At 37.8% G+C, this 24872-nt stretch overlaps 1 protein-coding gene across 2 annotated transcripts in view; it reads left to right on the top strand.

Moving 5' to 3' along the window:
* The window catches only part of SMAD4 (SMAD family member 4), a 61897-nt gene that overhangs the window by 9273 nt on the left and 27752 nt on the right, over positions 1-24872 (top strand). For both annotated transcript variants that reach the window (XM_033177702.1, XM_033177703.1), the window contains exons 2-8: positions 9203-9578; positions 10954-11128; positions 11558-11587; positions 17032-17244; positions 20538-20657; positions 20754-20870; positions 22293-22343. In XM_033177702.1, coding sequence (XP_033033593.1) covers positions 9330-9578; positions 10954-11128; positions 11558-11587; positions 17032-17244; positions 20538-20657; positions 20754-20870; positions 22293-22343 — 955 coding nt within the window. In that variant the 5' untranslated portion in view covers positions 9203-9329. The remainder of the gene's footprint in view (positions 1-9202; positions 9579-10953; positions 11129-11557; positions 11588-17031; positions 17245-20537; positions 20658-20753; positions 20871-22292; positions 22344-24872) is intronic.

Below are 24872 nucleotides of genomic sequence, written 5' to 3'. Positions count from 1 at the left end.
AAAGTGAGCCGGCCACTTTGAGGAAAACATAGCCAGTGCGAAAATCTAATGTTTCAAGTGAAAATTAGATTTTTGGGAAACTCCTGTCACTATGACTTGCCAGTTTCTTAATACTTAAAGACTTTTCTGATGAGATGGGTGGTGATATTAAGGAATGGGATTAAAAATAATATGTTGGGCCAGGCACAATGGTGCACACCCATATTTCTAGCACTGTGGGAGGCGGAGGTGGGAGAATTGCTTTTGGCCAAGAGTTTGAGACCCTGTTTCTACAAAAACGTATAAAAAATAAGGTGTAGTGGCATGTGCCTGTAGGTCTAGCTGCTCAGGAGGGTCAGGTGAGAGGATTGCTTGAGCTAGGGAGTTCAAGGCTGGAGTAAGCTAGGATCGGACCACTGCACTCCAGCCTGGGCTACAGAGTGAGACTGTATGTGTATGTGTGTGTGGGGGTTGGGGTTGGGGGGGCAGTATGAGGAAGTGTGTCAACACTGCGAAGATCTGTGTAACTCATTGGACCAATATTTTCCCAAATGACCAGTTCATGTTATAAAATCGTGCACGGGTAGGCGATCCATTCAAAGTACAACATAGACAAATGGATTTTTATATATCAGAGCCAAAAAGTTCATTGATACAGTGAATTCCACATTGCAACTAACTTTTCAGAATTGCCACTTAAGTTTTGGTGTTGAATAAAAGATGAATATCCATTGTTTTCTGAAAAGGCTATTAAAATACTCCTCTCTTCCAATTAGCTGTCCATGTGAGGCACATTTTCTTCATGTACTTTAACCAAAACAACATATCATAACAGGTTTAGTGCAGAAGCACATAGGAGAATCCAGCTGTCTCCTATTAAGCTAGGCATTAAGAGAAATTTGCGAAGGTGTAAAACAGTGTTACTCTGATTCTTAACTTTTTTGTTTTAGAAAATTCTGTTTTTCATAAACTTATTATTTATATTAACATGTAATGGGTTTATTATTTTAAATGAATTAATAAAGCAAATACCAAAAATTTTAGTAGTTGTATTTATTTGTAATGTGATAAATATCGATGTATATAGCCCACATAAAAGCTATTTGATATCTTGAATAATTAAGAATATAAATAAAGGTCCAGCTTGGCCAACATAGCAAAACCCTGTCTCTACTAAAAATACAAAAAGTAGCTGGGCGTGGTGGTACATGTCTGTAATCCCAGCCACTTGGGAGGCTGAGGCACGAGAATCACTTGAACTTGGGAAGCGGAGGTTGCAGAGAGCTGAGAACATGCCTCTGCAGTCCAGCCTGGGCAACAGACTGAGACTCAGTCTCAGAAAAATAATATGAATAAAGGGATCCTGAGATCAGAGAGTTTGACAGCTGCTATTTTAAAGTAACTATTTCTATGTATTCTCAACTAAATTACTGATTGATTTAATTGTTTATGTGGTTTATACTATATTGCTGTTATTTCTAAGGATGTTAGTCATTCAGTTTCTGTTATCAGGGAACGTGTAGTAGACTTAAAGTAAAAAGGGGAATTCATTGGCTTGATCTGGAGATAGAGTTGACCTCAGATTGCTATATCCAGGGTTTCAAGCAGCATCACCAGGGCTCTTGACTTTGCTTCCTTTCAGGTAGTTTGCAGGCTAACTACTCCCAGCTTCGAGGAAGCATGAAGAGGGCCTTTTTTTTTTTTTTTTTTTTTCCTCTGTAGTTCCATCGGAAGTGCTGGCGCTATGTCACTGGCCTGCCTTGGGTTCTTTTTCATCAGAAACAACACTGTGGCCAGGGGGTGGCTCTGATTAGTCTGGGAATTGTCCCACCTGGCCAGATTGGGAGATTCTCCTTGGAAAATCAGACGGCTGTGTTACAAATGGGGAAATATATGCTGGTACACAAACACTGATGTCCACCTATAGTACTTTATTATTTCTTCTTTTAACAGCCTTTAATTTATTAATCCAAAAAGGGTAATTTTTTTTTTTTTTATTATACTTTAAGTTCTAGGGTACATGTGCATAACGTTTATATCATGTATAACTCCCCAATGCAATCCCTCCCTCCTCCCCGCCCCATGATAGGCCCCAGTGTGTGATGTTCCCCTTCCCGAGTCCAAGTGATCTCATTGTTCAGTTCCCACCTATGAGTGAGAACATGCGGTGTTTGGTTTTCTCTTCTTGTGATAGTTTGCTAAGAATGATGGTTGCAAGGCCGGCGGACCCCGCCCCGCCCCCTCGCGGGGACGGGTTGGTGGGGGGGGCCGCCGGGGGCCTCCCACTTATTCTACACCTCTCATGTCTCTTCACCGTGCCAGACTAGAGTCAAGCTCAACAGGGTCTTCTTTCCCCGCTGATTCCGCCAAGCCCGTTCCCTTGACTGTGGTTTCGCTGGATAGTAGGTAGGGACAGTGGGAATCTCGTTCATCCATTCATGCGCGTCACTAATTAGATGACGAGGCATTTGGCTACCTTAAGAGAGTCATAGTTACTCCCGCCGTTTACCCGCGCTTCATTGAATTTCTTCACTTTGACATTCAGAGCACTGGGCAGAAATCACATCGCGTCAACACCCGCCGCGGGCCTTCGCGAAAAAAGGGTAATTTTTAAATAAGATCATTTAAACTGAAGGTGGCATACCAAAATGACATTTAAACTTAAGATTCATGGGTAAACAAGAAGCATACCTCTCAATTTGTCCTCTGTAATTCATCTTAAAAGTTAAAAAAAAATCTTTTTGTTACTTTTATTGCTTTATAAATCCTTTGTGCTCTTGGAAGTTTGCCAGCTGCCCTCAGTTTGAAGAACCTCAACTTGCTGTCTAGTGTTTAGTCTTTAGCTTGTGCTGCAGACAGTTGCACTAACCATGAACACCTTAAACCTAAGTTTAGAGTTTCTTCCTAGTGATATATTACCAGACCCAGCTTTTTTCTCCCTCTGGGCAGAAGCACTTTTCCGCCGGGCATGGTGGCTCATGCCTGTAATCCCAGCACTTTGGGAGGCCAGGGTGGGCACATCATAAGGTCAGGATATCGAGACCATCTTAGCCAACATGGTGAAACTTGTCTCTATTAAAAATACAAAAATTAGCCGGGTGTGATGGTGTGCCCCTGTAGTCCCAGCTCGGGGGGAGGCTGAGGCAGGAGAATCGCTTGAACCCAGGAGGCAGAAGTTGCAGTGAGCCAAGATCGCACCACTGCACTCCAGCCTGGGCGACAGTGAAACTTCGTCTCAAAAAAAAAAAAAAAATTTAAGCACTTTTCTCAGATATTCCCATAGTAAGTAGTTTATTGATCACTGATCAATAAAAGACACTTATAACTTCTAGAAAATATATGTTTGACACATATAATACAGTCAATTCAAAAATAAACATCTGAGAAAAAATGTCAACACTCCTTACCTAAAATGTATGAATTTACATGAGAGCTTCTCTCAGGCCAATATTCAGCCTGTTTAATTTTAGAGAGTATCTTAACTTGGTTATTTGGCTTTCTAGTCCATTGATTATTATACCTGTGGTCAACATCAGGTGACAGCTTACAATTAATAGCAAGGCTAGAGGAAAAACACAGCAGGCAGGTACAAGAATCAGCTGTCTCTTCTTGCTGACTCTTTGCCTCTTATTACTCTTTACTTGCCTGATTGTAATACCTGTATATGTTAGTGCCTTTCAGATAGGCCTAACTTCTCTACTCATCTCTTCAAACTCAGGATATCTAAAACTGAATTTGTTACATACCTCCTTTTAATTTTTTTTTTTTTTTGAGATGGAGTCTGGCTCTTTGGCCCAGGCTAGAGTACAGTGGCGCGATCTCGGCTCATTGCCAGCTCCGCCTCCCGGGTTCACGCCATTCTCCTGCCTCAGCCTCCCAAGTAGCTGGGACTACAGGTGCCTGCCACCGCGCCCGGCTAATTTTTTGTATTTTTAGTAGAGATGGGGTTTCACCGTGTTAGCCAGGATGGTCTCCATCTCCTGACCTTGTGATCCGCCCGCCTCAGCCTCCCATAGTGCTGGGATTACAGACGTGAGCCACCGCACCTGGCCCTGATACCTACTTCTTTTAGCATTTATTACTTATGTAATGATATGTTTGGGTCTTCCAGATTAGTAGTTCTCAGTGGAGTAAGTACTGCTCTTTAAGGGATGTTGTGGAAATTTGTGGATGGGTTTGGTGGGTTGGGGGCCAGGGATGCCATCCTGCAATGTGAGAATGAGTAGTTATCTTGCATCCCACAAGACTTTCAGATGCCCCAGAAATTCATGTAGGAGGAAAACATAATTAGCTGAAAACCTAACTCTATAATATATATTCACTTTGCCAGGAGTTAAATTTCTTTTAATTCATTTTTTTTCTTGTCTGCCTCCCTCCCTCTCACCCTCCTCTTTCTCTGTTTTCTTTCTTTTTCCTTTCTCCCTCCCTCCCTTCCTTCAGGTTCTGTCACCCAGGCTGGAGTGCAGTGGCATGATCTTGGCTCACTGCAACTTCTGCCTCCCAGGCTCTAGCCATCCTCCCATCTCAGCCTCCCGAATGGCTGGGACCGTGCAGTGGTGTGATCTTGGCTCACTGCAACCTCTGCCTCCCAGACTCAAGCCATCCTCCCACCTCAGCCTCCTGAGTAGCTGGGAGTACAGGCATGTGCCACCATGCCCCACTAGTTCTTTGTATTTTTTGTAGAGAGGAGGTCTCACTTTGTTGCCAGGCTGGTCCTGAGCATAAGTGATCCAACCATGTCGGCCTCTAAAAGTGCTGGGATTACAGGCATGAGCCACCCTGCCTTTGGTTTTTTGTTTTTTGTTTTTGAGACCAAGTCTTACTCTGTCACTTGGGCTGCAGTGCAGTGACTCAGCCATAGCTCACTGCAGCCTCGGTCTCCTGGGCTCAAGTAGTCCTCTTGCCTCAGCCTCTTGTTAATTCATTTTCTTAGTTCAGGTTGTTTAAGAGTTCACCATTTGGGGAAATCCATGTTACTGACTGCAGTGCCATTGTGCTATTTGAGTTGCCAGTATAACACATTTGTCTTGGAAGGCCTGAATTTGTAGCTGTCATATTTGTGATGATTCTTTATATAAATGCTGGCATCTAACTTCTTCGTTACACATTCTAACTTAGTTGGCATGCCTGAGTATAGGTGAAAGTACACATTATATATTAAGCTTTTCCTCCTTTTTGTTATAGTTAGGGCATTGTTATATTTTCAAAATATGTGTAAATAGTTTAGAATTTTGTTTCAGTAAAGCTAAGGTGGTAATATAAATTATTTGTTAGAAAAAAATGGGATGTTGCTCTGAGAGAGTCCAGACCCACTTTCTTACTGTGGGCTACCTGTTTTTGTATCTGTAGTGCTTTGTATATACAGTGTTTGTTGAATTGGTCAATTTATGTTTTCCAGATTTCTTTTATGTACATTGTTGCATCTAATTACCACAGTAAATTTGTAAAGTTGGCAGGGCAGGTGTTTTCATTTTATAGATGAGAGAATTGAAAGAGATGTTAACATTCAGTCATGCTGCTAGACCTTTACTTAGAATATATAATTTTATTTATATCAATATTATGCCCTTGCCTACCACACTTCCATAATCTAGAACCGTTTAATGTAGGAATACATCTCTATATTCCTGCTAGTATTATTTTTTGTATGCATAACTTTTAATTATATTTCAGGCACTTGTGGTCATAGGAATACAATAAAGAGAAAGATGAGAAAGCTGTGTTTGTTTAAGAAAGCAAGGTCATTATCATTTGTATTCAAAGCAACTTGATATTAAAACAACTTTGAGATACCATTAAGGCCCAGAATAGCATAAATTTTAGAAATGATGACATGTGATGGTGAGATTGTGGTGAAATAATTATACTTAAACGTTTTAATTACATTGTAGATTCATGCACATCTTTTGGAATATAATATCAGAAAATGACTTCGAAAGTATATGCAGTCTTCTTATTTGTTTTAAGACAATTCCACAGATAAAAAGCTATGGTCAGTCCAGAAATACTTGCCTGGTATACGTCAGGAACTATGCATGGTGCTGGGAATTTCTAAAATGAGAGTGTTGTTGCTGTTTCCTTGGATTTCTAATTAGTGGCAAAAATGTGAGACAGGTATGTAATCAAATAACTAATGTGTTAAATTGTAATTTAACACGTTTCCTTTTCCCTATTCCCCAATTCCTTTCCTTTCTACTGAGTCTCATTCTGTTGCCCAGGCTGGGGTGAAGTGGCACAGTCATAACTCACAGCAGCCTTCAACGCCTGAGCTCAAGCAGTCCTGCCTCAGCCTCCTGAGGAGGTGGGACTACAAGCCCACTCTACCATGCCTGGCAAACCTCCTACATTTTTGAGACAGATTTTAATAGAAAATGCAGAAAAATGCGTAATGCATTTTAGGAAAAAATATCCTTGTAAAACTACTACTGTTTTTTTGAGATAGAGTCTCACTCTGTCGCCCAGGCTGTAGTGCAGTGGCACAATCACGGCTCACCACGGCCTTGACCTCCCAAGGTTCCGGTGATCTTCGAGCCTCAGCTACCCCACGTAGCTAGGACAACAGGCGTGTGCCACCACACCCAGTTAATTTTTTTATTTTGAGTAAAGATCGGGTTTTGCCATGTTGCCCAGGCTGGTCTCAAACTCCTGGGCTCAAGCAGTCCACCTGCCTTGGCCTCCCAAAGAGCTGGGATTACAGGTGTGAGCCATCATGTCTGGCCACAATTAAGCATTTTAATATTTCAACAGTAGCTTTTTCACTGAACACTATGTATCACACACGTTATGTAGAATTTTTCCTTTGAGCTTCTGTATACCCTCCTTTTAACCCAGATTCAGAGTAACTTCATTTTCTGACTACTGTGAAAACGAATTCTAATCCAGATCTCTGACTCCAGAATCTCCCATGCAGTTTATCTTTGGTTATCTGGAAAGTGTACCTTCAGCGTGTATATTGAATGTGGGCAAGTGCTATAAGACATGTGAAAAACTGCTTCTCTGCATGGGGTTTATGAGTTGAGAGAGACATTTATGTAAAAGGGATAACAACAGAGGGAGAAGCAAGTCTTAAATATCAAGTGATGTACATTCTGAAGAGGCTCCAAACTACAACAGCAGCAGGGAGAATGGAAGGAGAGATAGAAATGACTGAGGTAAAGAATCTTGTAACTGTGAGGGAATGTAGGGATAGTGAGAGAAAGAGGCAGGTCAAAGATCTTTTGCAAAGCTTTCCAAGGCTGAGTCATTGAGTGGAATCGATACTTTAACAAAGGTCTTCAGAAGAGGAAGAGATTTTGGTAGTATGATGAGTTTTATTAATCTTGTGGGAGGATGGTTTTATACAGCAAAAGAAAATGAAAGCAAAGTGAGTCTGGAATGCAACTTCAGTGAACAAATAAAATACAACCAAGCATACACAGTACAGGCTCCAGTCCTGCTTTGTCTTCTTCTTAGGCTAATGGCCTTTTCCTATTCTCTGTGGGGTCTTGGGGTCAGATAAGTTACTTTTGTTTTCTACCTGTTGAATGGATTCTTTATTACTCTTCGCTTTTTGTTATTTTAAGTTTTTTGAAACTAATTTACCCTGATGCTTTTACAGGTAAAATCTTTTGCGGAATTTAATGATCTCTTTAAAGAATAGCTGTATTGAGATATAATTTCCGTACCATAAAATTCACTATTAGAAAGTGTACAATTCAGTGGTTTTTACTATAGTCAGAGTTGTGCAACCATCATCATTATCAATTTTTAGGAGTTTTTCATTACAACAAAGAAACACTGTACCCATTAGCAGTCATTCCTCATTCCCCTTCTCCCAGGCCCTGGCAACCACAGATTTACTTTCTGTCTCTGTGGATTTACCTATTCTGTATATTTCGTATAAATGGGATTATATAACGTGTGACCTTTTGTCAGGTACTTCTTTCACTTAACATGTGTTTTCAAGGCTTATCCATGTTATAATGTGTTAGTACTTTATTCTTTTTTATGGTTGAATAATATTTCATTGTATGGAATTTTATTTATGCATTCATCAGTTGATGGACATTTGAGTTGTATCCATTATGAATAACGCTGCTGTGAACATTCATGTATGGGTTTGTGTGGACATAGGTTTTTATTTCCCTCAAGTAGAAGTATGAAGAGTGGAATTGCTGGGTCATATTTACTCTGTTTAGCATTTTGTATTAATACCAGACTGTTTTCCAAAGTACCTGTGCCATTTTGTAATCCCAGCAGCAATGAATGAGGGTCCAGTTTCTCTGCTTCTCAGTACTTATTGTCTTTCTGATTTATCCATCTGGTATGAAGTGGTAGCTCATTGTGGTTTTGATTTTCATTTCCATGATGTCTAATGTTGAGCATCTTTCATGTGCTTACTGGCCATAATCTTTGGAGAAGTATCTTTTAGAATCCTTTTGTTCATTTCTAAATTTCTTTTTTTTTAATCAGTCTCTTTTAACAAAGGTGAGTGTTAACTGCTAGGTAGCATTTAATATCAGGGGATGGTAAATTTTTCATAAATATTAGTAATAGACTTTTAGGTGTAACTAGTGCTGATCCTCATAAGTAATCCTTTAAAAAAGTGCTGGTAAGATTTCCTTTAGGGTAACTAGTAAAGTCAGTAAGACTTGATTGAGTATGCCACTATCATAATGAGAAGACCTAACTTTAATATTTTTGGAATGTCAAAAACAGTGACATTTTAATTAAGTAATTGTATTTTTTTTTTTTTTTTGAGGCAGAGTCTCGCTCTGTCACCCAGACTGGAGTGCAGTGGCGCAATCTCTGCTCACTGCAAGCTCCGCCTCCCGGGTTCACGCCATTCTCCTGCCTCAGCCTCCCGAGTAGCTGGGGCTACAGGCGCCCGCCACCTCGCCCGGCTAGTTTTTTTTTTGTATTTTTAGTAGAGATGGGGTTTCACCATGTTAGCCAGGATGGTCTCGATCTCCTGACCTCGTGATCCGCCCATCTCGGCCTCCCAAAGTACTGGGATTACAGGCTTGAGCCACCGCGCCCGGCCAAGTAATTGTATTTTTAAAAATTATTTTTTATAGTTAATATTTTATAAGAATTTTAAGTAATTTTCAACTCTGAGCATCAAATTTTAATTATGTGCATTGAATCTCTGACTTAACCAGAGCAATTTCATTTTTTCCCAAGTAGTTGAATCTACTTCGTGAAATGTGTTCTCATGTGTGTCTTTTTTTTTTTTCTTTTTTAGGTTATCCTGAATACATGACTAACAATTTTCCTTGCAACCTTAGCTGTTGTTTTTCACTGTTTCCAAAAGATCAAAATTGCTCCAGAAATTGGAGACATATTTGATTTAAAAGGAAAAACTTGAACAAATGGACAATATGTCTATTACGAATACACCAACAAGTAATGATGCCTGTCTGAGCATTGTGCATAGTTTGATGTGCCATAGACAAGGTGGAGAGAGTGAAACATTTGCAAAAAGAGCAATTGAAAGTTTGGTAAAGAAGCTGAAGGAGAAAAAAGATGAATTGGATTCTTTAATAACAGCTATAACTACAAATGGAGCTCATCCTAGTAAATGTGTTACCATACAGAGAACATTGGATGGGAGACTTCAGGTTAGTCTTAAAGAGTTTTTCTATACCCTCTGTTGGCAGATTTAAAAACTTGCTAAGTTTCCTTTCAAGCTACTACAGGGTAATTTAATGCATGCTCCATCTCTTCAGATACTGTGCATCCTATACAAATATGCATTATGGGAATTTGTGGAAGAATATGCAAAAGATAAAATTTTAAAGTTTTTTAATGTTCTATCAGAAAAATGTTCATTTGGAAAATAAAAATAAAAAGCAGAAGAAAACCCACACTTTGCAAGAACTACCTTTAGCACTTTGGTTTTCATTTTTGTAGCCTGTTATTTTCTTTTTTTTTTCCCCAGATGGAGTCTTGCTCTGTCACCCAGGCTGGAGTACAGTGGTGCGATCTTGGCCCACTGCAACCTCCACCTCCCAGGTTCAAGCAATCCTCCTGCCTCAGCCTCCTAAGTAGCTGGGACTACAGGCGAGTGCAACCACACCCGGCTAATTTTTGTATTTTTAGTAGAGATGGGGTTTCACAATGGTGGTCAGGCTGGTCTCAAACCGCTGACCTCAGGTGATCCACCCGCCTTGGCCCCCCAAAATTCTGGGATTACAGGCGTGAGCCACTGTGCCCAGCCATGTTGCTTTCTTTTTTGATATCGTATGTACATTTAAACAATTGGATTACACTTAGTCTTTTTATAATTTAGAAATCTGATATGTTTCACTGTTACCAAATGTTTCATTGATCACATTTTTCAGGTAGAACTTCATAATCTCCCTTGCTGAAATAAATCTTACAGACATTTTATGTCTTAGATTTTAAAGTTTTATTTCAAGACTTTATACATGGTTTCTACAACACAGTCTTTTAAAATATTTATTTATTTCATTTTTTTTCTTTGAGACATGGTCTCACTCTTGCCCAGGCTGGAGTGCAGTGGTGCGAACATGGCTCACTGCAGCCTTGACCTACTGGGCTTATGCAATCCTTCTGCCTTAGCCTCCTGAGTAGCTAGGACTACAGGCACATACCACCATACCTGGGTAATTTTTTATTATTTGTGGAGACAAGGGCCTTGCCGTGTTGTCCAGGCCGGTCATGAACTCCTGGACTCAAGCGATCCTCCTGCCTTGGCCTCCCAAAGTGATATGATTACAGGTGTGAGCCACCATGCCCAGCCACTTTTTGCATTTTTAAAACCTGAGCACAGGCCTTGAAATTATACCAGGGTTTAAATTCTAGGTCTGATGCATGACATGGCCAAGTTAGTTATTTTGAATTTTAGTTTTCTCATTTATGAAATGGGGATTGTAATACTGACTTGGTAGGATTATGAGGATTAAATCAGAATATATATAACAGTGTCTTGCATAATGTGACAGATGAATAAATGGTCGTTTATTTTTCTAGGTGGCTGGCCGGAAAGGATTTCCTCATGTGATCTATGCCCGTCTCTGGAGGTGGCCTGATCTTCACAAAAATGAACTAAAACATGTTAAATATTGTCAGTATGCATTTGACTTAAAATGTGATAGTGTCTGTGTGAATCCATATCACTATGAACGAGTTGTATCACCTGGAATTGGTAAGTAGACTTTGCTTTTATCCTAAGAAACATAAAGGGAAAAGGATCTCAATAGTGTTTTAATTTTTTCTAAGTTAAATTATAAATTTGGAAGATAGCCCACGACTTTAAATAAGGTTAAAGAATCAGACATTTTTAATATACGTGTTTAAATTTGAACTTAGGAACAAACTTATATTTTGACTGCTAAAACCAAGTATTATAGTTGATATTTTGCCCATTTAGAACATTGTTTTTGAGAAATAAGATGGAAAGCATTATAAATTTGAATACTTAGTGTATGTATTGTTAGTGTTTATGCTACTTCTGAATTGAAATGGTTCATGAACTTTTGTAATCTCTGGTTTAACTTGACATTCTCTGTTAAATGGAAAATATTTTCATTGTAATGATTAATGTTTCATTTGTTTTCCCTTTTAAACAATTAAGATCTCTCAGGATTAACACTGCAGAGTAATGGTAGGTAATCTGTTTCTTACTACTTTCTCTTTCTTTTGTCCTATCCTCTCTGCTTTTTTTGTTGACCTAGAATTAGTTTGTGTGGGCGGCAGTAACATTAACAAGAAAATAACTTACTGATTTGGAAATTTAGATTTTGGGGTTGGGGGGCACGTCGGCATTTAAAACTGGATTTAAATTGGCTATTTGCTCTTTGTATATGAACTGCAATTTATGAACTAAAGTACTGTAAAAAACATGATAGAGGAATGTACCAAAAACAAATACAAAGAATGTTTTTTGAGTTAAGACCCATTTTTGAAGAAAATCTCACAGAACCAGTTTTAATGGATGTTAAGTACCCAGAACGTTTGGTAATTTGGAATCATGTATAACATATCCTTTAAAAATGCCAGTATTCTAATTTTCCTTCATTTCAGCCTAACATTTTTATGAATGATAATGTTGAGAATGGTTTAAAATCGCGCTCATTTGTATTTTTTCAGTCTTGTTACATTTTGAGTAAATAAATCTAGGCTACTTAAAAGCGTATGCCCATCACAGCTTTACCTAATTGTATTCTTAAAAAGAAAAAGTGTTTTAAGGTGATTGAGAAAATGAAATGCGAATGGGGGTGTGTGTTTTTGTTTTTTATTGTAATATTTGAGAATGGAGTTTTATTAAATCTTTAGCTCTGTTACTTAGAACTTAATAAACTCAAATTTCTGTAAGAACTAATTATTTGCGGAGAAACTCTTATAAAGAACCACTATCAGCCAGGCACGGTAGTTCATGCCTGCAATCTCAGTACTTTGGGAAGCTGAGGCGGGTGGATCACCTGAGGTCAGGAGTTTGAGACCAGCCTGGCCAACATGGTGAAACCCTGTCTCTACTAAAAATATAAAAAATTAGCCAGGTGTGGTGGCGGGCGCCTGTAATTCCAGCTACTCAGGAGGCTGAGGCAGGAGAATCGCTTGAACCCTGGAGGTGGAGGTTGCAGTGAGTTGAGATCACGCTGTTGCACTCCAGCCTGGGCAACAAGAGTGAAACTCTGTCTCAGAAAAAAAAAAAGGAACCGTTGTCGTCTTAGAAAGGTGTGCTGTAGTTCTGGAGGGAAATTAGTAGTAGTTTAGCACATTTTTGTTTGCAGAATTTTATAGGTGGGTCAGAAATACTAGGTGACCTTAACCAAAATTTAGGAAGAGTATGCAGTTCTACTTGATTTTATTTTCCACCTTTCTCCCATATCACTAGTAATGGAGGAAGACTCAGTGCCTTGTTGTGCTTGTTAGTGACTAGTAGGTTTCTGACAAGGTGGGTTTATTGTTAGGAGCTGTTGTGGTGGTCTGGGAAGGGTTGCTTTAAGATTGGTTAAAACTCTGCCTCTTTGCTATGCAGACATTGATATTATATCACTTCTTTTTTTTGAAAGTAAACACGCTTCATATCTTCATCGTTTTCCATCCATGTTTTTGGAGAAAACATTTGGCTCAGTGGGTGTTAAAGGTTGGGAGACTGCAATGATAAGTGTATCTGAATCTCTCTATGGGGCTGTTTGTGAGGGGGTTCAAATTCTGAATGCTCATTACACACCTCCCCATTCTAAAATTATTGATGCACTGTTACTGATGGGATTGTATGGGTTTTTTAGCCTTTCTTTAGTTACTGTAGGACTGTATTCAGCCTTGTAGGTCCCCCTAGTGGTGGTTTTGTAAAGGCTGTCTTCAGTGCCTTATTTCCTCAGAAAACAACTGGTATTTCTCACAGCTCCTTCTAGATTTGGACAAAGGAATAATATAAGACCAGGTAACTAAAAGTTAAGAAAATGGGACCGTTCCTTCATTTTTGAGTTAATGTCTTATGGTAGTCATTTCCAGCCTTTTATCTTTCATGAAACTTTCTATGACCACGTCGACCTGTGTATTCATTTTAACAAATATTTAATGAGCACGTATTGCCTGGTACTGTGTTAGTTTCAGGGATGCTAAGATAATAAGGTATGTTTTGTCTGCTCAAGTGAGCTTATAGTCTAGTGGAGGAGAGAAAAAGTAAATAAGAGAGTGATAACACCATCAGATAGGTGCTATGTCCTGGCTGCTGGTGATGATAAAGAATACAGACCTAGGGTGGGCCCAGTGGTTTCAGCTTTTTTGTCACCTATAGAGAATATATTCTTTGACCCTCTTAGAACATTTTCTTTTTCTTTTTTGAGACAGAGTTTTGCTCTTGTTGCCCAGGCTGGAGTACAATGGTGGGATCTCGGCTCACTGCAACCTCCGCCTCCTGAGTGCAAGTGATTCTCCTGCCTCAGCCTCCTGAGCAGCTGGGATTACAGGCGCCAGCCACCATGCCCAGCATTTATTTATTTATTTATTTTTTGTATTTTTAGTGGAGATGGGGTTTCACCAGGTTGGCCAGCTGGTCTCGAACTCCTGACCTCAGGCGATCCACTGTCTCAGCCTCCCAAAGTGCTGGGATTACAGGCATGAGCCACTGCACCCAGCCCTCTTAGAACATTTTATAATCACTATATATATGTAAAACTACTTTAAAAGTATGGTTAAATAATAATAGCTAACACTTACTGGGTACTCATTGTGTGTCAGGTCAGACTGAGCTAAATGATTTCTGAGTATTGTGTCATCATTCTCATGATACTTCTACACGGGAGGTGGGATTATTTTTACTTTAACAGATGAAGGGACTGCTACCTGGAGAGGTGAAGGAACTTGCCCAAGAATAGACAACTAGAAGAAGCTGGAGTAATGTGTGCTTGCTGTTAGATATTTGAACAATGGGAAAATATTACAAAAGACAGCAAACTCCATGACAGTTTTGTTTATGGCTATATCCCAAGTACTAGAACAGTACCTGGAACATAGGTGCTCAAGAAATATTTTTTCAGTGAATGAATTTGTTGAATGCTAGCCCATAAAGAGAAATATTTAACAGTTTGGTGTCTGTTTTTCTGGACTTTAAAAAATATATACTATATGTTTTTTTAATTTTATTTTTTTGAATAGGCAATACATGGTCCATAAATCAAAATACTATAAAAAGGTATACAGTGAAAAGAAGTGCTCCCACCCCTGCCCCCATTCCCCCCTAATTCAGGTAATCACTTTTTTTAGTTTCTGGTGTTTCCTTCCAGGGTTTCTATATGCAAAAAATACATACCTCCTTTCTTAAACACGAAATGTATACTGTGCATACTGTTCTGGACCTTGCTTTTTTACTTAGAGTATATGATTTTTTAAACATGCATATGATCATAGTGTACAATAGTGTTTTGTAACTTGCTTTTTTTCTCTTGGCAAAAATATATTGCAGACTACTATCCTTGTTGATACCTTCAGTTTTACCTGAGAAACATTATGGATTATCTGGGTTTAAAGAAATCTGTAGACCAGTAGAAGTTTCAAACTTACATTTGGGAAGTTTAGCCAGCATATTTAAGGCAAGAAAGATTTATGAGTCGTAACTGTTTAAAAGCAGAATGCAGTAGGTACTTAAAGATGTTATGATTGCTGATTACACTGAAGAGTCATCTGAAAAGCAAAAGCAGTGAGTACCAAGTTGACCAGTTGTGTCCTCAAATCAGCTAGCAAAACTAGTAAGTCGGTAAAAAGATCCTGGTCATTATAACAACAGAAAACCTAAAATGTCCAGGAATTAATTAGAAATGTCAGGATTTATATGAAGAAAATCATTGAACTTTGTTGAAGGGTATAATACAAGGCTGAATAAGTGTAGATATACCAATTTTATGCCCCAAACAAGTTTTTTCTTTTTATTATTTTTATAATTTGGCCAGTGTTAGTGATGAGTGGTTGTGTTCAGTTTTTTTATCGATACATAATTTGTTAAACATCCTTTTGATTATCTTTTTGTTCCCATAAAATTTCTTTTTTTTTTTTTTTTTTTTTTGAGACGGAGTCTCGCTCTGTCGCCCAGGCTGGAGTGCTGTGGCCGGATCTCGGCTCACTGCAAGCTCCGCCTCCCGGGTTCACGCCATTCTCCTGCCTCAGCCTCCCGAGCAGCTGGGACTACAGGCGCCCACCACCTCGCCCGGCTAGTTTTTTGTATTTTTTAGTAGAGACGGGGTTTCACCGTGTTAGCCAGGATGGTCTCGATCTCCTGACCTCGTGATCCACCCGACTCGGCCTCCCAAAGTGCTGGGATTACAGGCTTGAGCCACCGCACCCAGCCCCCATAAAATTTCTAAAGAGGAACTTTGGAATGGGATTTATGGGTCTTTAGAATATCATCTTCATGACTTTTGATGCATGAACGTACTTCTTAAGAGGTTTTTAAGAGGTTGCACATAGAAACTTGCACAATGGATGATTATTACTGCCTTGAAATAGTCTCAATTTAATAAAAAAATACCCATGTAACTTAACTGATATTTACATGTAGATTTTTTTCAAAGGTTGACATAGGGAAAGATAAGGGAAATGATGTGCTGGTTCTTAATGAAAAAGGGAATGTCTTTTTGTGGTCTACTAATTTACTGCTTTAAGAAGAGAACCTACTGTTAGTTCAGTGGATTGTTAAGTTCTGGAGTAGTGTTAGTTCAGAAGCAATAAAGGATTGGTTGTTAAAGATAAAAAGCAAACCTTAAAACAATAACCTAAAACCAAAAGGAAGGTTCCGGGCAGAGAATTAACATTTATGCAGTTCAGTTTCAGTTTTCTTTTTCTCATACAATAGAGCAAACTATTTCCTGGTTTGTTAATGGAAAGGTATTATGCTATATCAGCTGGAGTCTAGCTTTACTTACGAAGGTGTAACCACATAGGTGAAAGATTGATTACTGAGTTTTCTCACACCATATGTTTATCAAATATTCTTATTTGGGTTGGGTTTCTAGAGGGAAATTTCAGCTTGCCTTTTCATTTAGAATTTTTCTGTTTGGTTCTAAATCTGTAGGGGACATTCAGTACACTTCATTTTTAAAGAATATGTTGCTTAACAATAATTCTAGATCCTGGAATTGGATATCTGTCAGATCCCACTCATATCTCCACAGTGTGAAATTAGCAAAAGGATGTAGTTAAATACTCAATCTCGATTTAGACCGAATAATTGTTTTTCTCAGCTGGATACGCATTTTCCAGCCATTTGGTTTTTGCCTGCCTTATGTATTTAGGTGATTATTATTCTACGTTTATCAAGAAACTGAGGAGTACCTTTTTAGGATTGTTGCTGGAGGCTGTTGGAACATAGACTAGCTTCAAATTTGAGTCAGATTGATGGATAAAGTATATCTGACGCTGTTACCATTAAATAAATGACTTTTGCTGGTAAAGTAGTATGCTTTTAAAATAAGATGAAAAAATTCTGATTTAAAGTTATTTACACTGTAATTGATTTTAGATGTTATATTACTTACTAATAAGATTTTTTTTTTTCTGGGGATAGACGCTTATAAAAATTTAAAATATGTTTAATTTTCTACATAGCTCCATCAAGTATGATGGTGAAGGATGAATATGTTCATGACTTTGAGGGACAGCCATCGTTGTCCACTGAAGGACATTCGATTCAAACCATCCAGCATCCACCAAGTAATCGTGCGTCGACAGAGACATACAGCACCCCAGCTCTGTTAGCCCCATCTGAGTCTAATGCTACCAGCACTGCCAACTTTCCCAGCATTCCTGTGGCTTCCACAAGTGAGTTCTAGAATCAGATGTAGTCAGCAAGTTGAGTTTTCCTAATCATTGCTTATTTATGTGTAGTCATTTGGGGGGAAACTCCAAGTAAGTAAACATTAAAAGTAACTGTGGTATCTTTCATAGGTAAACAGGTGTTAGACAGGTATGTACAATCGCTTGGAATTTAATGGCTTTGATTAGAATATTGATTCAAATTAGTGATCTGATTTGAACTTTACTATTACATGTAGAAGTAAGTAGCCTCTTAAGCTCTCAGATAGATTTTGGAGAAATATTTAAATAATTAACAAGTAGTTTTGATCCAAGATGTTCATGAAGGTCTGTGTTAATGGAATTGCAACCTTTCTTTTAATCCAGTGTTCTTATTTTGGTTTATCTGGGAGAATATTACCTTGTAGTAGTTGTCTTATTTTCTCACTGTGCAAAGGGATCTTGACAAATTTGTTTTGTATTGCTCAAGATAGACATTAAGTAATTAAGTCAATTTTGATGTAAACTAACTTCTATATCTCTTTTAAAAATATTTGTCTATATTTTTAAAAAATTAGTCTGTTTCAGAAGGATCCTTCTTTTCTGCCATGTCACAGGAGGCAAAGGGGCTGCTAGGTTTAGGTTTTTTGGGGCCTGATGATATGACCTGGTTCTGTTACTTATTTTCACAGTAACCAAAGGTTTGATAGTTTGCTGCCTGGCAAATGAAGTAGCTTTTTTTGCTTTTTTTTTTTTTTTTCCAATTAATCATAGTGCATTGTCTTGGCATGTGTATGGTGTTAGTTGTATGCAATTGCTAAAGGAATTGTATGTAAACCTACATCAGAATAGATTTTTGACAGCTCTGGTCTAATACTGTGTTAGTTGCTGCCAAAAGTACCATTATTCTATTTGCTTTACTATCAGATTAGATTCAACATAGAAATTTTGATCTTTGGAATAAATGGGGGACTGATTTCTGTAATTGTGAGTTTTCAAGTGAAGTATACCAAAATTTCCCCTCTTTAATTCATTACACCACTTCAAAGCAATATGTTTTTGGTTTGCTATATAAGAGATGACAATCTCACTATAGGCAGCATATTCTAAATGAGTCATATAGGTTAAGCACTTGAGAACCCAGATCCTTAATCACTTGGTGCTTCTGTTATCTATCTACTTTTTGTTTACCAAATTAGGAATATGGTTGACAAACAGTGGGTAGTGATAGAAAATAAAAGAAGGTACATTACAGCCGCTTGAACGTAGATTAGTGCTAGAGCACAGCTACCTACTTCTGTTTATATTATCTGGAGATTGAATTTCTTTTTTTTTTTTTTTTTTTGAGGCGGAGTCTCGCTCTGTCGCCCGGACTGGAGTGCAGTGGCCGGATCTCAGCTCACTGCAAGCTCCGCCTCCCGGGTTTACGCCATTCTCCTGCCTCAGCCTCCCGAGTAGCTGGGACTACAGGCGCCCGCCACCTCACCCGGCTAGTTTTTGTATTTTTAGTAGAGACGGGGTTTCACCGTGTTCGCCAGGATGGTCTCGATCTCCTGGCCTCGTGATCCGCCCGTCTCGGCCTCCCAAAGTGCTGGGATTACAGGCTTGAGCCACCGCGCCCGGCCTGGAGATTGAATTTCTGTGCCTTTGTTAATGCTTACTAAAGTGACTTCCTTTTGACTGTTTTGTTCCCTAAGGTTGAGTCCTATTCAAAGATTAGAAAAAGTGATATAAATGAAATGCAGCTAATTTTATCCTGGTATTTATTGGGTAGATTTTAATAATCAAATACTGTAAATACGGTAAGTTTAGAACTTGTGTCAAAATGTTCCCTTAGATCTCAAAAAGTATATTGATAAAATTAAATGAACAAAAAGAAGTTGAACTAAAATAGAAGATTTGAAAGACTATTTTACATGAGCTGATATAGTCGTGGTGTTTAACTTTATTTTACATACTTAGAATTGTATAAGGGAAGTATTCAGTATGGATAACTACAATGGGTCACTTTACAATTTATGTTCATTTTACACCTGAATATTTTAAGAATTTCCTTTTAAATACCTGTAAATTAAAATAATTTATCCTGTGTAGTTAATGACGATTTTTGTAAGTTAGCTAAGAGTATTGCATGTATAATTATTAAAAACACGAACAAAACCATAATTAACCTTTAAAGATAACTTGCACAATCTGGGGGATGAGTAGGAAGGGAGGTTGCTAAAATGTCATTTTTACAGATAAATAATTTGGGGAGTATTGAAATATTCTCTTTAGCTTTTGGTTTTGTAGTTCTTAGCTTTAAGGAAATGTGATATGTAGAGAAAAGAAAAATATTCCTTTTCTTTGATAGTTTGAGCAATGGTGACATTTACTGTCTTCCATATGATTATACTGCCATTTAGAAAAGAATGAGGTGATGCCAGTTATAAATAATTATAAATTTAGTGCTTTCCAAATGGGGTAAACAATCAACTTAATTAATGCTCTTTAAGAAATCAAATTTCCACTTTAAAAAAAAAGCCTTAAAAATGTAGGACAGTAAGCAATATCATAGGATGGTTTTTGAATAGAATAGAAGCCAGGAGAAGTTTGCTTCTCTTAGTATATTGCATACAGAGAGGGCAACTAATTTCGTGTAAATCTGGGAATATGATAGTGTTGTTGAAAAGAAATGATTCTTGGTTTATAAAAGCTCTTGAAAAAATTCGAAAGTAGAGTGATAGTTTTTTTGTTTGTTTTTAACCAGTAAATGGTATATTGATTGGACAGCAGAGCTAGATCTTTTTAACTTCCTCCTCTTCACCATCACATCCTATTTAAAATAATTTTCTGCTCTGCTTTTCTCTGTCAAACCCTAGCATTCTGCCATTACTAGTACCAGTGCTGACAATGATTAATTTTTCAGTTTTCAACATTTTCTTGAGCCTGGATTTTTGGGGTCCTAATCAGAAAGGTCCAGAGAGAGAAGTGGTTGGAGTGGCCAGGATGAACTGATATACTTCTGAAGAAGTTAATATGATAGGCCAGACATACAGTCGTGTTTTGCTGGCATTTGAAATACGTTTGTAAAGAAATAAGCCACTAAAATTAGCAAGACATTACCTAAAATGGAATAATTTTGAGCTTCTTCAAGTTAAGGTTTGTCTTTGTAGATGACTTTAGGTTTTTTTTTAACCTGATAGGCCATGGGTGAGTTACACTTTTTGCCCATCTTTGTGGTTGTGCATTATCAGATAAAATTAGTCCTTCATTTAGTATATGAAATCGTAAGATGACATATATGAATGTACCATGTTAATGTCTTCTTGTTCCTCTAGGTCAGCCTGCCAGTATACTGGGGGGCAGCCATACTGAAGGACTGTTGCAGATAGCCTCAGGGCCTCAGCCAGGACAGCAGCAGAACGGATTTACTGGTCAGCCAGCTACTTACCATCATAGTATGTACATACTTTTAAAAAATCTTTTAAATAGTTGAGAAAAAAGTAGGCAGCCTTTATAAAAGCAAATTAACCCATGTGGGCCTTAATTTTTAGACAGCACTACCACCTGGACTGGAAGTAGGACTGCACCATACACACCTAATTTGCCTCACCACCAAAACGGCCATCTTCAGCACCACCCGCCTATGCCGCCCCATCCCGGACATTACTGTAAGCTCTTGTTTTTGTTGTAAGGCTCTTTTTTTTTCCTTTTTTTTTTTTTTTTTTGGTAGGGCTTTGTTTTCTATTTTTTAAAAATGTTTTTACATCTTTTATTCATCCTGTGATTTTGTTTCATTAAATAGTGCTTTTCAGTATTTTTTGTAAACAGTATTATTTTTCATAGTTATCATACCTTTTTATTTTAGAGGAGTGATGTTTGCTAAACACATTTATTTCTCTGTTGCTAATGTTTCATTAACATCACATTGATTTCCATTCGTTTGTTTACTTTGTATATGTTCTTAGATTTCATCTGTGTCTTGTATATCCACCCATAATGGATTGAAACCCTTTGAGCACTGAGTTCTCAAGGTTTTCCTCAGCATAGTATTCAGTGTACTTTGGATAATGTTGAATCTGTAGATAACTTTGTGCCGGCATGATTGGGAGGAATACCCTACAGATAGCCTATAGTTTCAGGTAGAAAAGGAGCACTGTTCATATGGCTTAGTAAAATCAAGAGTGTAACTCTTTTATATACATTAAATTCCTTCTCATTATAATATTAATAGTACCAAAGAAAACTTAGAAAATATAGAAAAGTGTAAATAAGAAAAGCAAAATTACCCTGAATCCTGCTACTCAAAAATAGCCACTTCTAATATTTTGTCATTTTCCTTCCAGTCATATAAACAGGTATATGTAAATTGACAGGGGGCTCCTACTCTATGTGTATTATATATATCTTGCTTCTTTTCAGTTATGTTACTATTTTTTCCATTTCTTAAGATAATGTAATTTTTTAATGGCTGCCTAGGCCGTCATAGTGTTTAAGGGTGCTGGGTTTGGACCTTTAACAGGCTTGTGTGACCATTGGCAAGTTATTTCACCTCATTAAGCCTCAGGAGCAGTAATAGTAGTATCTACCTCAAGGGGTGTTTGTAAGAAGTAAATGTAATAATTTATGTGAGGTGTTTAGCACTGTGTCTTAACACATTACAAGTTTCCAATTATGTTAGCTACGATTCCATTAAATAAACATCCTTAATTAACGTAAGCACTTGTTTTTAGAATAGACCTAATAGTTATTGTTATACGTTGCATTATAAATTGTACTGTATTGGATGTTACATGAGTAATTCATTTATGATCTGTATTAAATATTGGATGGAAAATTATGTGTAAATTGTGTAATAATAACACTTGGCAGATGGCACTAAAATGTTAGTTATTAAATATCCACAAAAGTGTTAATAGTTTAAGACTATTTGCTTATTGTAAAGTAAACTTTTAGGTTCTTAGACATTGCATAAGCTTGTTTTCAACAATTCCTAACCTATAATAGTTATATTTAAGTAAGATTTACTAAAAGTTTTAGCATTAGACAACTTTTAATAAATAAAAATGGAATTTTTGTTGTCTTTTCTTTAGGGCCTGTTCACAATGAGCTTGCATTCCAGCCTCCCATTTCCAATCATCCTGGTAAGTGTATTTCAAAATTGATTTCCTGTATTTAGATTTAGTGGTGATTGAAACGTGCAAACACAGGCTTTAATAGAATTATAGGGTCACTTCTCAGATAAGTACAATACTCATCGTGACATGAGTTAATCAACAGTATGAATAGCCGATACAGTCACACATAGGCTGTCTATATTTTATTCAGTTTAACTGTCCCCGAAAGAAAAGAACTATCTTTTCAGCTAAAATGGGAATTACAGAAATGCTGGCTTCAGCACTGCATACATACATATGCAGCAGAATAAAACTAGGTTTCAAAATAGAACAGCTGTAAAACTATAGCTTAAAAAGCCAGGAAAGAATCTTACGTACATGCTGAAAAGAAAAATAATTCACTCTATTATTCAGGATCTCTGGTTAACTGGAATTTAGAAACTATTTGATTAAATTGTATACAAAAGAGTAAATAGCTAAATAGCTTTCCTCAGTTCAAAGTTTGTGTATAATTTTTGAAGTTATAGAGGTAATAAAACAGAAAACACTTGAAAATGAAATACTGAAAGTCCCTTGTAACACAAACATAGATTTTGAATTTTTTTCTCATCCCTTCATATCTGTTTTTCTTAGCATAAAAAGATGCAAATATATTACTTCAACTAATCACCTTGATTTTTTGGAAACTATAAACTCAATTTTCCTCCTAATTAAAGTAACATTATTATGAAGAATTATATTTTTATTTTTACTTGTTTATTTTTGAGACAGGGCCTGGCTCTGTCACCCAAACTGGAGTGCAGTGGCATGATCTCAGCTTACTGAAGCCTTGACCTCCTGGTCTCAAGCAATCCTCTTGCCTCAGCTTCTAGAGTAGCTGGGACTATAGGCAGGTGCCACCATTCCTGGCTAATCTTTGTATTTTAGTAGATACAGGGTCTCACCATGTTGCCCAGGCTGGTCTCGAACTCCTAGGCTAAAGCAGTCCTTCTGCTAATAATTTTATTTATTTATTTTTAAATTTTTTGCTGAGATGGGATCTCGCTATGTTGTCCAGGCTGGTTTCGAACTCCTAGCCTCAAGTGATCCTCCTGCCTTAGCCTCCCAGAGTGCTGGGATTACAGACATGAGCCACCACACCAAGCTTGAAGAATTAAAAAAATTTTTTTAATGATTTTCTTTTTCTTTTTCTTTTTTTTTTTTTGAGGCGGAGTCTCGCTCTGTCGCCCGGGCTGGAGTGCAGTGGCCGGATCTCAGCTCACTGCAAGCTCCGCCTCCCGGGTTTACGCCATTCTCCTGCCTCAGCCTCCCGAGTAGCTGGGACTACAGGCGCCCACCACCTCGCCCGGCTAGTTTTTTTTGTATTTTTTTAGTAGAGACGGGGTTTCACCGTGTCAGCCAGGATGGTCTCGATCTCCTGACCTCGTGATCCTCCCGTCTGCACCTCCCAAAGTGCTGGGATTACAGGCTTGAGCCACCGCGCCCGGCCAATGATTTTATTTTTCATCTTTGTGGGTATGTAGGAGATGCATATATTTATGGGGCATATGAGATATTTTGATACAGGCATGTAATGCATGATAAGCACAACATGGAAGATGGGGTATCCATCCCCTCAAGCATATATCTTTTGTGTTATAGTCTATACTCTGTTATTTTAAAGTGTACAGTGAAATTATTGACTACAGTCACCCTGTTGTGCTCTAAAATATTAGACCTTATTCATTCTAACTACCTTTTTTACTATTAACCATCCACACCTTCCCCCAACTCCCTACTACCTTTCCCAGCCTCTGGTAACCATCCTTCTACTCTCTGTCTCCATGGGTTCAATTGTTTTGATCTTTAGGTCTCACAAATAAAAACATGTGATGTTTGTCTTTCTTTGCCTGGCTTATTTCACTTAACGTAGTACCTCCAGTTCCATCCATGTTGTCACAAGTGACTGAATCTCATTATTTTTTATGGCTGAACAGTACTCCACTGTGTATAAGTCAAGCATAAAGAATTTTAAGCATACCAGAATAGTACAGGAAGTTCCCCCGTTGTACTCATTCCTCAGTTTCAGCTATTATCAACTTAATGACCAAACTTATTTCATTCATACTCTCTTTCTTCATTCTATATTATTTTGAAGCAAATCCTATAGCATAGTTTTATGTGTATCTTAGTATATACTTCCAATAAAGGTTTTTTAAAAACATAAACACAGTGCCCATAATGATTAATTTAAAGGGTAACATACAATTCTTAAATACGCCCACATAATTTTCTCTGTGTAAATAATGTTCTGTTATTGATTGTGTTGGTTTCAATTTTTCTTCTAGCTGTTTAAAAAAATAGAAGGGAACATCTTTGTGTTTATAACTTTTCTCATATTTTAGTTTAAGAGATTTATAGAATTTCTAGATTGAAAGGCCATATTACAGTGACATCAGAGTGTGAGAACCAGTGTTACTGTGCTGGCTAGCAGTAGATGTGATAGTTTAATAAACTTTCTGCTGCTTTAAGAGGCAAATATTTGTTCTGGTTACGAAAAAAGTGATGCTAGTGGGG

This window comes from Trachypithecus francoisi, unplaced genomic scaffold, assembly GCF_009764315.1.
Source record: "Trachypithecus francoisi isolate TF-2019V2 unplaced genomic scaffold, Tfra_2.0 Lachesis_group19, whole genome shotgun sequence".
Lineage (NCBI taxonomy): Eukaryota > Metazoa > Chordata > Mammalia > Primates > Cercopithecidae > Trachypithecus > Trachypithecus francoisi.
The sequence above is the reverse complement of the archived record's forward strand: the minus strand, read 5'-3'. Positions and strand labels throughout refer to the sequence as shown.